Source organism: Falco biarmicus, chromosome 10, assembly GCF_023638135.1.
Source record: "Falco biarmicus isolate bFalBia1 chromosome 10, bFalBia1.pri, whole genome shotgun sequence".
In the NCBI taxonomy this organism is placed as follows: Eukaryota; Metazoa; Chordata; class Aves; order Falconiformes; family Falconidae; genus Falco; species Falco biarmicus.
Genome location: NC_079297.1, coordinates 13,207,757 through 13,223,984, shown reverse-complemented (window position 1 = coordinate 13,223,984; position 16,228 = coordinate 13,207,757). Strand labels below are relative to the sequence as shown.

At 54.1% G+C, this 16,228-nt stretch overlaps 1 protein-coding gene across 1 annotated transcript; it reads left to right on the top strand.

The window, feature by feature from the left end:
* The first annotated feature begins 655 nt into the window (after positions 1 to 655).
* Positions 656 to 15,062, top strand: RBBP8NL (RBBP8 N-terminal like). The gene is made up of 13 exons (XM_056355171.1): positions 656 to 781; positions 2,084 to 2,126; positions 2,641 to 2,736; positions 3,098 to 3,210; positions 4,324 to 4,396; positions 5,878 to 6,044; positions 6,549 to 6,631; positions 8,072 to 8,235; positions 9,298 to 10,117; positions 10,536 to 10,644; positions 12,752 to 12,813; positions 13,134 to 13,260; positions 14,442 to 15,062. The coding sequence occupies exons 1-13, from the start codon at positions 715 to 717 to the stop codon at positions 14,558 to 14,560; spliced, it is 2,043 nt and encodes a 680-aa protein (XP_056211146.1). The 5' UTR covers positions 656 to 714; the 3' UTR covers positions 14,561 to 15,062.
* The last annotated feature ends 1,166 nt before the right edge of the window (positions 15,063 to 16,228 follow it).

The following is a 16,228-nucleotide window of genomic DNA, read 5'->3' as shown; positions in this document are numbered from 1 at the left end:
GGGCTGGGGGCAGCCAGCACACCCCAGGGTGCCCCAGCTTACGTCCAGCCCCATGGGTGCTGTGCCCACACTGGCTCTACACCCACCAGGCTTCCTGAGGGGCTCAGCTCTGCACATTGCCCCTCCAGGTTTCTCTTTAAAATGGGGTGAATAACACTGGTGTCTCCCCAAAGGTTCAAAGAGGCAGCAGACAGTGAGTCCACATGGGGAGCATCTCAGGACCCAGCAGGAGATGGGTCCCTCAGGCCTGAGCGCCAAAGCTGCCATGTTTTCCCATCATCAGTCCCCAGCAATGTGGTCCCGACACTAGCCCTGCAGTCCCTTCCTCAAGAAGATGCCCTGCCCCACCTCATCCCAGAGAAATGCAATTTCACCAGCTCAAAATGTAGAAGAAAAGCCTGATTTTTCAACTGGGCTTTCAGTTCTCCCATTTTCTTCTTTGCCTGTGTCCCCAGCCTGGGGCTGAGGCAGCGTGGACAAAAATGCATCCCCAGATGAGCCTGCTGCTTTGTGCACGTCATTGGTTTAGCAAATTATTTCACTTTCTAGATCTGGGCTTTCTCCTGTTGCTAAGACTTCCCAGAACACCACGTGCACAAGACACTTCTCTTTTATTGAACTCTTTCTTTCTATTTTAGGCTGAAACACGAATAATTTGAAACGAAAGGAGATTCTCACACTGGAAGCATCTGGGCGTGAGGCACAGCCCTGAACATGACCATGGAGAGTTTTGCAGAGCTCCTGAATAAGCTCAAGGAAATCCATGAGAAAGAAGTCCAAGGTAAGAAGACACAAAAAGTCTTATTTCAAAAGTTTTATTAAAAAAACCCAAGTTTTTTGTAATTGTAAATAAACTGCCATTTCTTTGTGATGCCACCTTAACTGTTGGGTTTCAAATACCCTGAAGGGAGGAGCAGCGGGTTAGGGAGCTTTGGGAATTAGAGCTCAGCAAGCGTCACCCCTGGGGATGGGTGGGCATGTGGGGTCAGAGCCTGGCCCTGGGGGGAGCACATCCTCCGATGGCACCTTGGTGTCTCTCATCAGTGGAGAATGAGGTTTAATGAGAAAATCAGTAACCTTTTTAACAATGAGGAAGAGCAGAAGAGTCCCTTCAGAGCAAGCCACCGAGCTGCTCAGCCCCTGCAGGAATGCCGCTTGCTCCAGGCATGAATCAGGGGGGATTTGGCTCCTTTCCTGCTGCTGCTGCCGAAGCCGGTGATATAGGTGAATGGGGAGGTTTGCAGAAGTGACATGCACACCTGCTGGACATCTTCTCCAAGCAACACAGACTGGATACTGAGGGATCAAGCAGAAAGGGGAAAGATGCAATAATCTATAAGGCAGAAGCAGCAGGAGTATAAGGCTCCATTAGAGAAAACCTTAGCTTGGATAGTTTATTCCTCTAGGGAATAAATTATTCCTCAGGTCATACTTTATTAAAATAAGAACCATTAGGTTAAGCAACCAAATGCCAAATCCAATTGTTTTCTTATTAGAATAATTCCCAGTATCAATATTATGAACAAAACAACAGCACTTTTGGAGGATTCCGGCTTATGAAATCATTCTTCTCTTGTATAATTTCAAGCCGTGTGAGAGTTAGAGGAAATAGTTGAGCAATTTAAACCACATGTTTGCATCTACTTTGCATAAAATGGATTTGACAAGATGTAATGTCTGCAGATCCGTCAACGAAAGCCATTCTTGTTCAGCTGTAAATATTCTCCAAGATGATTTGCAGCCTGAGAGTTATAAAATACTGCCCACCTGGGAAATACGTGCTGTAACAAGAAATAAGTAGAAACAAAACTGAAACAGACTTTTTGAGGGTGGGAGGGAAATGCAGAGTCATTAAATAGTGGAAATACAAAATGTGCTCATATTTTGCGCAACTTTTCCAGCTATATTAAACTGTGATATTAACACAGGCAATGTATTATTCCTTCTTGGAAACAAGGTTTATAAATTGATGAGCTTCTGCAAAGTCAGGCACCCTGCGGAAGTTCCATCATTACATTTTGTTTCGGAGTGCTAGGGAGTTGGCAATAAATACCCACCTCTCTGTCCCTGTTAATTATTCCAGGACTGCAAAACAAGCTGACGGAGCTGACGACGGAGAAGTGCCGGTGAGCAATGCCGTGTCTGCGGTGGGACAGGGGGGCGGAGGGGAGGTTACACCGCTTCATTTTCAGACCTCCTGGGCACTCCTCCGAGGCTGCCTGATTCAGAGAGCACTGTTCGCCTTTCTGGCTCTGCCAAATTCAACCCTTTTGATGACTTTTGCCATGCAAGTTCCCAGCACAGGCAGGGCTTGGGGTGATCACAGCCCAGCTCCGGTTTGCCTTCCCACCAGCAAGTGATGCTCATGCCGATGGGCACTTGATCTCTTGGGAAGGAATGAACAGGGACAAAGCAAAGCTGCTAACTCCAGCAGTGGGTGTCGCAGGGCACCTCTGGGCTCTAACACATCAGTTTCCCCCTCTTGCCACACAAACAAAAGCAATTCAGCTGTAGCAGTGTGAGCAGCACAGCGGGCTCAGGGCAGAAATCCTTCCCCTTGACAGGGCACTGCAGATAAAGGCACAGATTTAGCGGAGAAATCTAATAAACCTCTTCTCTTTGTTCCATTTCTTCAATTAGTGATGCTCAGAGAATTGAAGAGTTGTTTGCTAAAAATCACCAATTAAGGGAACAACAGAAGGTCCTTAAAGAAAATGTGAAGGTGCTAGAAAACAGGTAAGATTTATTTTTCAATTGGGTGCTGTTCAGTGGCTGTGCACCCTCCCAGGAGGGGAGTTTGGGGTCTGCTGTCTTCCCAGAAGCAGGATGTAACAGATGATCATCTTTTTTGCTCATATTCAGCTTCTGGGAGAGCTGGAAGAGCCCAGGCACATGCAGAGGAGCTTTCCTAAGCTGATGGTGATGGGGCTGGATCTGGGGAGTGGAAGGGCCAGGGCTGGGCTGCACGGGTGATAACCCCCTGATTAATTCTGGGTGATGGTCTGGGTGTTCATGCTTCTCTGTGGGGAGGGCAGGAGCTTATTTCCCCCATGGGAACTATGTGGTAACAAGCTGCCGGCTGTGGGTTTTCCTCCAGGCTGCGAGCAGGTCTCTGTGACAGATGCATGGTCACCCAGGAGCTGGCAAAAAAGAAGCAGAATGAATATGAGACCTCCCATTTCCAGAGCCTGCAGCACATCTTCATCCTCAGTACGTACCATGCCTGCTGTGAGCTCGGCTTTGGCTGGCTGAGTCTTTGATCAGTTAATGCCTCTCCCAGAGATTTGCGCATGAGCCTTCCCTGTGACCAGGCACTCTGCAGGGGTTTGGGGATGGGGAGAAGGGAGAGAGCCAACGCAAGTGTGTGGGTCTTGAAAAATCAGATCTGACCAGGACTGCGGATGGCAGCCCATGTTCCCCACAAGCAGAGGTAACTGCTCACATGAAGCAGCAGAGCTTGGGGGTCGCAGCCCTCCGCACCTCTAGGAAATTGAGAGATGCTCATGCCAAGAGCAGCCCCAGGCTGGCCAGGCAGTGTCAGCTGCCTGGAAAAAAGATGTATTTGGCACCACAGAAGCAACACTCTGGCAAAGACAGGAAAGTCACAGCAGCAGCTCAGCATGGGTAAATGGAAATCAAGCAACACGTGTGATGGATCTTCTCCCGAGCCTTTGGCAGAGCTCCCAGCACCGCTCAGCTTGGAGTGTTTTTCCCTGGGGATCTGGCTGTCCCAGGGAAGGTCGTGGGGGTAAAGGAGATAAGGCATTTAGCAGGGACGGAGAAGTGCCAGCAGCCCTTGTTTATCTCCCCTGCTATGCCATTGCTCCCTGAGAGCTGCTTTCAAGCAGAAGCAAGCCGAGGTGGCAGCCCTCCCTGCTCGGGAGCCTGCCTGCTCTCCCCCACTGCCTCCTCACTGTGGTGCCGGGTGCTCCCAGCTCCCTCTGGCCTTCTCCCCCTCTCCCCCGAAGCCCCCAGCCCTCACCCTGACACGGCACCCGCTTGCCAGAGGCAGCCATGGTGCTCACGGGCAGAATGCTGGTCATGTCCATCCTGCTGTGCCACGGTGACCCGTCTGGGTCACAGTCCCCCCTGAGCTGAACAGGCTGCAAGCAGTCCCCCAGGCCTGACCAAACCTGAATTGGAAAGTTGTTCCCTTTTATCCCTTAGCCCCCAGCATGTTTTTAGAGAAGGAAGGGAATTCAGCATCCCTCCAAAACCTGGAACCATTCCCTCCTCCTCCCCCGTGCACCCCAGCAAGTGCTGAGGAGCATCAGCTCTCTCCTTGCAGCATCTGAATTCACAGCATGACTTGTGTCCCTGCAGCTAATGAGACGAACCGCCTGAGGGAAGAGAACAAAACTCTCAAGGAAGAACTGAAGAGGCTCCGGAGCCTGGAGTAAGCTTTCTCTTGGGTTTCATTCATTACAAGGGGTGTTGGTAAGGACTGAGGCACCCCCACATGGGGATGGAGCAGGGCTACGTCCAGACCACAGCACCCCCCGAGGTATTTTAGCATCTAATTCCTATGGATTCCTGTAGATGTCAGACAGCAAAACACCTGTAAATGGCGTATAAGTCCTTGTCGACCTTTGCTCACTCCCTGTTCACCTGCATCCAAGGATTCAGTTTGCGGGGAACAAGGATGTTCAACATCTCCCCCCATGGGGGACCGCTCATGTGAAGCAAAGCCCTGGGCTGCTCGCCTTGGCCACAGACCTCAGCCTGGGCTTCCATGGGTCCCCCATGGCACCAGCTCCCCTCCTGCAGCAGCCAGAGGGGGTCTGCAGGGAGTAGGTTGTGTTTTGGGGGAAGGAGAATGACAGGCAAGGGACCAAGACGGGGTTAAGAGGGAGAAGCGAACTGCACCAACAGGTTCATACCCCAGCAGAGCTGTGTGCTGAAAGCCAAGTAACCTGCCAGGCTGGCCAATATATACAAATCAGCTCATTCCTCAAGGGTTTAAACTCCAGAGGAATTAGCACGGAGGGATTAGTTTAGAAATGTGTTTTCTTTGGAGCACAAAAGCACCACCCGCTTAAAAAGAAACTCTCGTTTTTACTCCCTAATGCTTCCCAAGGCCTGTGGGGTTTCAGAGCTGTTAGTCGGGCTGGGTTTGCTGAGCGCTGAGTGCTCCTGCTCTGCTCTGCTCTGCTTTTCCCTGGGAACATTTCCAGCCAAATCCCCATGTCTCAGCATCAGGGTCCCGCCAGGTCTCTGTCCATGACGTAGGTGTGGGGTCTCCAAGACTCAGTGGCTCCCTCGCAGTGACTAAGAGCATCAACACCACAAGCTTGTTGTGGTGGAGGGGGACAGCCCCACATCCCCCTGCTGAATCCACCCCTGCATCAGGCTGAAAGCCCAGCCAGGGCCGCACAGGTTCTCACAGCCTTTTGCAATAGCCGCAGTTGTGCTTTGGCTTACCCAGCGTCACGGCTTCCTGCGACGGTACCCACAGCCAGGTGGGGAAGTCACACCTTGAGCTGTCGTGCTGGCTCTGTCCCATGCTCCGCACTGCAGCTGAGCTAGCGATAAGCTGCAATGGAAAGTGAGTCTGAGGATCCGGTATAGCCACATACACATATATATAAATATGTATATTTATATATTGGTCTCTCTAACCCAGAGCTCCCAGTACAGTGACTCTCAAACCTTCCTTCTCCTCCCCTTCTCATCCATTTCTGTCCTCAGGAAGGCTGTCCAGGGATGTAGTGGAATCACCAACCGTGGAAGTGTTTAAAAAAACACGTAGATGTGATGCTTAGGGGCATGGTTTAATGGTGGACTTGGCAGTCCTGGGTTAAAAGGACTTAAAGGATCTTAACATAATTGTAAAGGACTTTTCCAACGTAAATGATTCTATGATTCTCCTTTCAATAGGGACAGGACAAAGCACCCAGGAGTCACCTCCAGGGAAAGCAGCTCCACCCCCAGCTCCCCCTTGGCTTTACTGTCCCCAGTGAGCAGGAGCACCAGCAATGAGAAAGCAGCTCACAGGGGAGCAGAAGAAGCCCACCATGACGTGCCAGTCCTCAAGCTGGGAGAAGGTGAGTGCTGCTGGCTCCCACTACCCTTGAGGGACCTGGCATTGGGAAGAGTGACTGAGCCGTGGTGCAAAGCTGCTGTGGGAAAGGGTCTGGATTACAAAGACCAAGCTGTGGGCAGTTCAGGTGGACGCTGCCATGGGCAGAATAGCTGCTAGAGGGGAAATGCATGTCAAAAGAGAAACACGCTGCTCTGTATTAGTGCAAAAGAGTGCTTGGGTGCCCTCACTGTAAAACAAGTGCTGTGCAGGTGTGGACCCGCCACCCATTTCATGAAGAGCCCATGTCATTGCCTTGCCACCACCCACACATGCGATGGAGGGTACATTCAATCCCGTGCTGGCTTGAGCCAGACCAAAATTTTGGCTCAAAATCTTCAGTAGGAGGTGGTTGGCGCCAGCCAGTGGCATCCCTGGGAGGCTGCGAGACTCCAGCACGCTGCAGGGCAGGGCAGCCTGCAACAGCTCTGCAGGACCATCACAGTGTCTGGTTGCATCTCTTTTGCAGAAAAACCTGCAGGACAGAGCAGCTCTCCAAGCAGTAGGACTTCCCCAGGCACTGTCCTCCAAGAAGTCAGCCTCTCAGAAATGGTGAGTTGCTGGAGGCAGCCTGATGTCCTCGGGCCTTTTCCCTACCGCTGTGGTCATTTGAACTGGATCAAGAGAGGTAGACTGGGATAGGGAAAGAGTAGGAGACACTTAGGAGGTGAAGCAATTAGCCAGACTCAGGCAGATTGCAGTTGCCAGAGCCGAGGAGGGCACCTACCAAATGCCAGATGCACTCTCTCTGCAGAAACTGCCACTCACTGCAAGCTAAGCATTTGGAGTTTGGCACAGGCTCCTCTCTCTGCTGTAAGCACGTGCATCTTTGGTCCTGCGTTTATCCCCCACGACAAGACGTCTAGCATCTTTGACTCCTCTGCCCATCGCCCTGGTTCCTCTCTCAGATGTCTTGTTGAGGAAAGCTGTGAGGAGCGAAGGCCCTGGGGAGATTGTGCTGAGCCACATTTCAGTGTAGCTTATCCTGAGTTATAGACCTAGCTCTCCACTATCTGGGCGAGCAAGAAGCTGGAGCATTGTGAGTGTTGGAAAAGCCTGGAGAACATGTAAACTGTGGGAGCTGTGGGTACTGAGAACAAATACACCGCAGCAGCCCTGCCCGAGAGCATGGCAGATGTCTCTCCATCTGCAGCATAATGAATATTGGTATTTTCAGAGGGCCTGGCATTCAGTGGTTGCCATTTTGTGCATTGATGCAAGCCTGTCATGCCTTTAAAACACAGAGCGTGTGTGTGTCAGCTGAGGGGAGCTGAGTGATATGGTGATATTGGGCACTGGGGGATGAGACTGCAGGACCTGGATCCTGGTCGTGGGAACTCAGGCCCACATACACACCCACATAGATGCTTTTGTTTTGGCACAGGCTTTGTTTACCTGAACTCCACAGAAAACTTGAAAGAGCAGGTGAAAAGGGGTTTTGGTAAGGCTGCAGGCAGGCTGTGAGGATAATTAATAGGGAACACAGGAAGGGTTGGTGACATTTCCAGGTGGGCAGGGGAAAGTCAAGTCAGAACATGTGGAGAGCCTTTCATGACAGCAGATGGAGGAGATGATGTCCTGGCCTCACAGCTGGGTACTCGACTGGAAATACACCCATCAAACCCGTGCATGCCAGGAGCTTGCATGAATGAAGTCTAGTGGCCTGACTAGGGGTCGGGGAATTTGCAGGGTCTTATCTTGGTTAAGCCACTTGGCTTGACTTGAAAGGAGGCACAAGCCCTCCTGGGCTACAAATCAGTGCAGCCAGGAAACAGAGTACTGTAGATCCTGCTAGAAAACCTGAAGGGGAAATTTCCTGGGAATACGGTTGAGCTGTTGACCAGAATTTTATCAAACAGAGGATTTAGGAGCTCCCTGTCTTGTTCATGCTGGCGAAGAGCTGCACCTCGGCGCAGCAGGGCTCCCTTGGCCACGCGCTGCCCGGGCTGCACAGCAGGACGGCTCACCCGGACCGTGTCCCCTCTGCCACAGGCATCCCAGAGGATTGCCAACCAGCTGCACGGAACCATTGCCCTGGTGAGACCCGGATCCAGACCCTGCCTCCTGGAAAAAAGTCCTTCTGGGGCAGCAGTGTCCCCACCAGCCAGGAAGACTCCTCTCCCTCCGGAGCGCGAGCACAGCCCCAGCCTCGAGGCGTGAGTTACCTGCTTGTGGGTCGTGGCGTGGGCCTGACCCATGGCCCGTGGCAGCTGTCCCACTGCGCAGGCTGTGACAAGGTGGCCGGTAGCCACTGTAGCTGCCCACCTTCTTCTCCAGAAGCCTTGCGAGGCAGGGGGTGGGGGGGTCTCCCACTTTACACCAGCAAAATATGGCTGGAATCCAGCCTGATGAGATCAGCTCTCATTACTCCAGCTTCGTCAGACAGACCCATAAAGAGAACAGGGTGCCCGACCTGCAGCCAGGAGGAGAAGGACCTGCCTTTCGGGAGGCAGCAATCCCTGCTCCTCCTTATCTATTCTAATGGGCTTTTCTACAGGGCTCAGCACTTCCCCAGCTTATCCTCCCCATTGATTTCAGCAGCGCAGAGGGCTGAGCAAAGCCAGTGAGTTCACCTGTAAAGGCAGCGAGTTTCCCAGAGTGGGAGTAGATCTGCCAAGCGCTCCTGGGATCAGCTCACACACACAGAGGCTGCCAAACAGCCAGCGATAGCAGGGACTCGGTTTGCAGGACAGGTTCATGCACCGTACCAACCTTCTAAGCATGGCTGTAAAAATCTCCCATTGAGTGAGATTTGGGGAGGGTGGGCTCTTCCTCTGTCCTGGGGGTCTTCAGGCCCACCAAGGCACTAAGAAAGCCCAGTGATGGGTAGTTAGGGTGCTTCTGGCTGTAAGGCATGGTTTGACAAGTGACTTCTCAGCAGCAGCGCTGATATGGGTGGTCACTGCACCCTGCCACTTGCTCAAGCCCTGCCTGGAACTGCCATGGCCCAGGGACAGGAGAGTGCTGTTGGGTGGTGGGGTAGTGATGGATCTCTGCGGTGTGCACAGCACAGAGACCCACTGCCAGCTGCCTGACCCCTGTGGCCGTCACAACCCTCCTCCCCAGCACAGCACCCGAAGACAAGTGTGATGCACAGGCCAAGAGCTGCCACAGGGCACAGAAAGAGCAGAAGAGACCATGCACATCACCAGCAGGAGCTGGGAAATCACATGAAAATTCTCTAACTCACATGATTACTTTTTTCCTGCTTCTTTTAGATATTTAACAGCAAGCAAACCAGACTCCCCCAAGATTTCTCCATCCTATGAAAAGCTAAAACTGACTGCCCGAAGAGAGCAGCTCTGCCTCCTTCACAAGCACCTTTCCCTGCATCAGCTGGGGCTGGCGAGCAGCTGTGCCTCAGCTGACCGGGACAGTGGCAGCCTCTCCAGCCATTTGCTCCGGACCAAAGACACTGATAGCGATGGCAGGACATGGTCACATGATGGCTGGGAAGATCGCGCAGCCTTGCTGAAGCTCCCTGCCGCCATGGTGTACGTGAGGGATCAGCACCTGGAGGAGAAGCTGCACCTCCTCAAGCACAGGGAGCGGCTGCAGCATTTCCTCATGCAGCAGTGCCAGCCAGGCCAGCGGGCAGAGGGAGACCCAAAGCTCACGCCCGAGGAGCGGCCCCTCTCCCCATGGCCAAGCATGATGCCAGGATGCAAGGAGGAAAGGTCCTTTCTGGAGGATGCTGCAGATGGGAAGGAAGAGAAGGAGGTTTGGCTGAGCTGGGACAGCTCCAAACTCCAAGAAAAGGTGAAGGCGGCAAGGGACGATGGTGCAGACGTGCCGCTGGATCTGTCAGACTCCGGCCGTGGCAGGGAAACAGGCTGGAACAACTGCCGGGAGCTGCGGGGGTCCAGCAGCCCACGCCTGAGCCCCAGGGAGAGCCCAGCTGTGCCGGCAGCCCGCGGCCCCTGTGGGAGACACGGGGCAGAGCGGGACGACTTGCTCTTCCCCTACCACTGGCCCAATGCCACCCGGGCACTGCCTGGTGCTGTCAAGGAGGAGGAAGACGAGGAGGATGCAGCTGTGGTGAGTACAGGTCATGCTGGCATCAACCGTGGCCCCTTCCCCTCCCCAGGGTGTCCAGCACCATTATGACTACCATTAATGTCCCATGGGAGGATGGCTTTGCTGCATGTGAAGCCAATGGGGACATCTTTACACAGGGCAAAGCCACAGCTGCTCAGCCCTGGCTGTCGTTCCCCACCTCCCCTCCTCTCCAGTGCCCACGGGGTCTCTGTCCATGTCCAAGGACAGGCAGTGCCTGTGCCCCGTCCTGCAGGTTGGTGCAGGAGGTGTGCTGGGCTTCCTGCAACGCACCACCAGTGCATAGAAATGCCTCTGCAATGCTCGTCCCCATGAGTGTCATGGTCATCGTGTAGGGGCTGGGGACAGCCCTTTCCTCCTGCCTGGTGAAAGCAGCGTTTGTGCTCCTTGCATCCTACAGCTCACGCTCTCACGAGCACATCCAACAAACACCTCCACGCTGAGCGACCCAGAGGCCCTTCCAGAGACCGGGGTGAGACTGGATGTCAGTGCACAGAAGGGAGAAGCAGGTAAAAAGCCGCAGGCAAACATGACATTTGAGAAGGCAAGAGCAAAAGGTGCATTTTGGTGACAGTATCTTACATCCAGGAGCTCTCTGTGCTGGGCTCTGCACGCACCTGCAATCCCCACCGAGCAAAGCAGTCACTAACCATCACAGGACACCCTTCCAGGGACCCAGGTGCTTGCAGCTGTCAGCAGTTTTGGGTCATCAGGGACACTTCAGGTTTCACATTTCCATCCTTGAAGGCTCAATTTTCAACCCTAGGGATGCTCAAAATTCAGACTCCCTATCTCTAGGGAGTAAATAACCCCAGCTGTTACAGAGAAGAGGTCAGTGTCTGACCTCCCAGTGCAAACCAGGTGCCACCCATGGGGTGCTCTTGCACACCCTGCAGCGCACCCTGCACCCTGAACTCAGCTGCTGGGTGCCATGGAGCTCTCCAGGAGCTAAAGGTCAGTTTAGCACCAACCCATTAACAAAACTCACTCCACAGTGAGCCATGACAAGACAATGTTGCTGCTCCAGCATTACCTGCCCTTCTCAGGGAAGCAGAAGCTCAGAAGTTGCCCCAGCAGAGATGGGAAAAATGCAAGAGGTTTGCAGGACTACATGGGGAAAAAGCATCCCTCTGTGTGCCCCCTTGCTCCAAAGCATGCCCCGTGCTGTCACAGCACATAGGGTTGAGCATAGAGTGAGGGATGCTGGTACCAGCAGCAGGTAGGACAGGATGCTCTTCTCCCTTTCCCTGCTCCATCCCCCATAAGAGTTCTTTCCATTCCCAAAACCAGCGGTGTCCTTAGTCTGGGGACATGCGGTGCTTTCTCCCTGCCTGACCACCTCAGGACATGGGTGCCCGGTTTGCCCGGGCAGTGGGAGGCAGCAGCCATGGGGAGTGGAGCAGGAAGCACGTCTACAGAGAGCTGCTTCGTACCAGCCTTACTGGCTTGGCCAGAAAGTTGAGCTCACCTGGATTAGTTGGTCTGGGCGTGTCGGAGTGGTTTGGGAACACTGGAGCAGGATTTTGCAGGGTGGAAAAAAAAAAAGGGGGGGGGGGGGGAAGTCCTCTGTGATTTACATACTAAGGAGATACCATCATAGCAGAAGAATTTCAGCTGATTACATTCTGGGTGTGGGAATACAGGACTTTCTTCAGTTCTCACCTTAAGGTTGACACAAAGCCCAGGAAACAATACACAAATACTTCTGCACTTTCTAGCGAACCTTAACCTGCGGAAGGATACAGTGAGGACGGGATCAGGCTACAAGGGCTCCAGGAGTGCCCAAAAGCAGCGCCGTCTGCTCTCCTACCCAGGCAGGGGCAGCAAGGGAGGCTGCCCTGCCAACAGTCCCACCCCAGCTAGACCTGGGTGTCAGTCAGAAGCAAGAAGTGTTGAGGTCCTGGAACACCCCTGGCCCTTGGAAGAGGGCTCAGCTCCATCCCCAGCCCTCTCGGCCCCTCCATGGCCAGCAGGGGTGTGCCGCTGTGGGTGCAGATGGGGTGATGCCACCGCCAGCAAGGCTCGGGCCCTGGCCTGGGCAGCTTTGCTCCGTGCAAAGGTCGGGTGTGTGTCTGGTGCGTGCAGGTACGTGTCTGAGGTTGTGTAGCCTTGGGGCCTGTGTGCAGCAAAGTCCTTTTGCTGGGCAGGGAAACAGCTCCCCTGCCTTTCCTTCCTCTGCTCCTCAGCACGTTCCCTGCCAAGAGCCGCTGACTGGCTCCGGCAGCACGCTTGAGGATTGCCCATTCTGGCCTCTTTTCCCAGACACGCTTCTCCCCACCTGGGTCCCAACCGGGCAGGTGCAGTCTAGGGGTGTAAATACCCCACAGTTTCTCAGCCTGCATGTAGCCAGACTTTGGGGCAGCGCTTGCGACTGCAGGGTAGCAAAGTCCTACAGAGACAGCCTTATTGGGAGGTTGTTCCCCCACAGAGTCCCACTGGATCTCCCATAAACATTCACTTCAGGTCACGGATCTCACAGTGCCTCTGCTTTGCAACACAATTCAGTGCTGAACCTGTTCTTTGCCTCTGGCTCTCAGAGCCTGGGCTGGTGGCATCTGCTCATGAGCTTGTGGGGCCTCCCACCAGCCAAAACCCCTTCCTCTTGTGTCTCCTTAGATGACAATGATGCTGACTCTGGGAAGCAGGAATCCGATGAGCCAGACACGACGGACAGCGAGGTTTGTTTGCTCTCCTCAGCCATTAACTTAGGCTGTCAGGTCCAAGAAGCGTAAGACAGGTTGTCCCTGCCCGAGCTCATTCCGGAAGGTGATGGCTCTTCCTACATGACGTGCCAAACCTCATTCCCGCACTGTTACCCAACCCGTTGCTGAGGGTCAGAGACATCACCCTTTCCAACTAGTCAAGAGGGTTTATGAACAACAGCAGGTGTCACCACTCCATAGCAATGGTCACAAAGGTCCCCAGCAGTGCAGCCAGGCCATCAGCTCCCTGGGAAAGCCAGTAGTTTGTAGACTGACTGCTTTTCTCATTGAGGCAGGTGGCTGCCCCATATGAAGATGATATCCTACAAGAAGCCCAGGCTGATGGGAAATACTTTTGCATCAAAGACAAAGCTCACACGCTGCAGAAGAAGAGAAAAAGAGGACAGGATCCCTGGACAAAAGGTAGGGAGGTCCTCCTGGATTCCTCATGGCATGAGCTCAGGGCTACAACTTCTGCTGCTTCCTGAGAGGCTCCTGTGAGAAACACCTGAGGGCACCAGCTGCCTTCCCTGCAGCAGAGAGCAGGGTGATCCTCCGCCGAGTCACGCTGTGCCATGTTTTGGCAACAGTCGTGTCTCCAGCCAGAGGAGCCCCTGCTAATGGTTAGCCAGGGGAGCCTGGACACGGTGGCTGGGGGAGCACTCCCAAGCGCCTAAGTTAACAGGGCTAAGTTCCTCGTGTTTGCTTAGCCAGTCAGAGAGGTGGTGACTGGAGAAGGCCAAATTCCCAGGGGTGAGTTACTGACACTCAGAGAAAGGTTTTTGCCAGCTCTGTTGATCTTCTAGTGCAGCTGTGGAGGTTTCCCTGCTGACCAAGGAACATGTCGTACCCGTGTTTCCTACAGGTGAATGAGCATCAAACTGCTCCTGATAAGGGCAAGGGTAAGACAGCGTGGCTGTCAAGCCTTAACAAGTGCTCTGTCAGAAATACCCCGTGCAACCCCCTTTGCACCGTCAGGAAAGACAGGGAAGTGTTAACCCAGTTACAAGCACAGAGACGGCTGTTGCTTGAGCATGAAGGGAGCTTGTTCCAGAGGCGAGCAGGGCCCCTTGCGCTGTGCCCAGCCTGTGGAGGTGCCTGCTCACTCAGGGGACACCGCTGCAGCTGAGTGAGAAGAGGATTTGCTCTACAAAACCAGCTGCTGGGATCAACAGGGAGGAAGCTGTCCTTGTGCTGCCCAGGGCAGAGAGCATCCAACCCTCTGGGGCTGGATGGGGATGTCCCGAGTGAGGGCTGGGTGCAGCGGTGGCAGGAATGGGGGGATGGAGAGGCAGAGCCCCTCTCTCAGCATGTGGTGTGTGCCATGTAACATACTGGAAAGGGGAGAAATCCAAGAAGTGCATCCTGCTGGTCTGGGTACCCTCAGGTACACTCCTGCCCCAGGTCAGTTCTTTGCCTACTTCTGCTTCACAAGTTGTTTCTGTTTCCAGGGTCACAACAGCCCCCCCCCCCCCCCCCCCCGGGGTTTCTCTTCACCTTTCCTTTGCTGAGCTTTGCTTCCTCCTGTGCTGTCCCATGCTGACCTTGTACATGTAAATCCATTGCTCTATGGTTAACTCCTGCGGGCATCTTCCCGTTTGCAGGAGCCAAGAAGTCAGTGAGAGGAAAAAAGAAAGTCAAAGCAGAGCAGTGCTCAGCAGTGATCACGAAGGAACCGGAGAACTGCTCCACTTCCCACAACGATACCTCTGAAGAGAGCTAACAGCAGGGCAGGATGAGAAGCAGCACAGACACTGCAGATCGAAGGAGAGGGCTCGGAGACCTCAGTGTCCCACCCAGCCTGGGAGAGCAACTCCTCCTGCTGTGCTGGGCCAGGCAGTGGGAAGTTCACAAGGACTCATTAATGAGTAGAGCACCCTGCAAATCCTCACTCAGTGCCCCAGGAGAGGCTAGGCAAGGAAGAGCTGTGCAGGTGATACCTGGAGCAGCCAGGTCACTGCTGGTAGAGCAGCACACTCGGTGACCCCCAGCCCTGTGCCAGAGCAGACTCTCAGGCTGGTTGCGAGGAAGAGGAGATGCCCTCTTTACAGCACTCACCCTGGGTCAAGACCATGTTCTTCCCCGGGATTTCATGCAAGGAGAACAGACTACGCAGACCCCGTTCCCCACGTACGATGTCCCTGCGGCTGGCCGAAAGATGGTGACCAAGCTGAACGGCTCAGGGCCCCATGCACAAACCTGCGTTGATTAAATCCCTACCCAGGTTTCATACACGTGTGGATCTTGTTTGACATTTTCTTTTCTAGTTAAGTGAGGAGCCAGCATGTGGGCAGGCAGGTGGGACATGTCCCTGGAGAGGGCAGGGAGAAGAGCATTGGAAGGGAGGACTTGTGTGCTCCTTCTCCCCACGGTGTCCTGCATGCCTGGAAAAGGGGGCGAGGGGGGAGGGGGGTGTGTGTGAGAGACCCAGCTGTGGCTCACAGCAGAGCAACAGCTCAGCAGTTCACACTGACCTTGGTGGGATTGCTGGGATCTTCTTTTCATGTGGATAAACTGTAAACTGTTCTTAAACAACTTTTTTCTGATGCATTGAGCATGGGGAAGTTTTCCTTCAGCATCAAGTGATTAATTCAGTGATGAAGCAGCAATTCTAGCCTGGGATAGGATGAGAAGGGCTGCAATGAGCATCCCTGCAGCCACAACAGTGCACTGGGAGTCAGGCTGGGATTTTCCTAGCACACATGTGGAGAACAGGGCCAAAATGGAGGGAGACCAGAGGAGAAGTGCCAGAGACGGTGCCTGCCCCACCTGGTGCACCATCATTTTCTTTACCTGCAGTTATTTCTATTTAAGTGTGGGTTGGTTTGCCCATTCACAAGAATAAAGGGCAAAGTGCCCCAAGCGGAGCACCCAGCCTGTCAAGAGCATCCCTTCTGCACACGCCACAGCCCGTTCCCACCTCCCCAGGGCAAGCAGGCAGCAGGAAAGCCACCCCAGGGTCCCCCGCTGTGAGGGAGCTGGGGTGGGCAGCTGGGCTCAGCCTCGACCCGGGCAGCTGCTGCGTGGGGGGCTGTCAGCCCCCCCACCCCCCCAAGAGGGAGGAGGGTGTTTGAGGACAAGAGGACATGGCCTCCAGTTGCGCCAGGGGAGGTTTAGGTTGGATATTAGGGAAAATTCCTTCCCCAGAGGGTGGCCCAGCACTGGGACAGGCTGCCCAGGGAGGTGGTGGAGTCACCAGCCCTGGGGGGGGTTAAAGGACACATAGATGTGGCGCTCAGGGACGTGGGTTAGTGGTGGGCTTGGCGGCGCCGGGTTAACGGTTGGGCTCGGTGATCTTAAAGGTCTTTTCCAACCTAAACCATTCTATGATTGTTTTTCCCGAGGGAGACAGGCTCGGCCCCACCGGAGCGGCGGCGGTGAAGGCGGTACG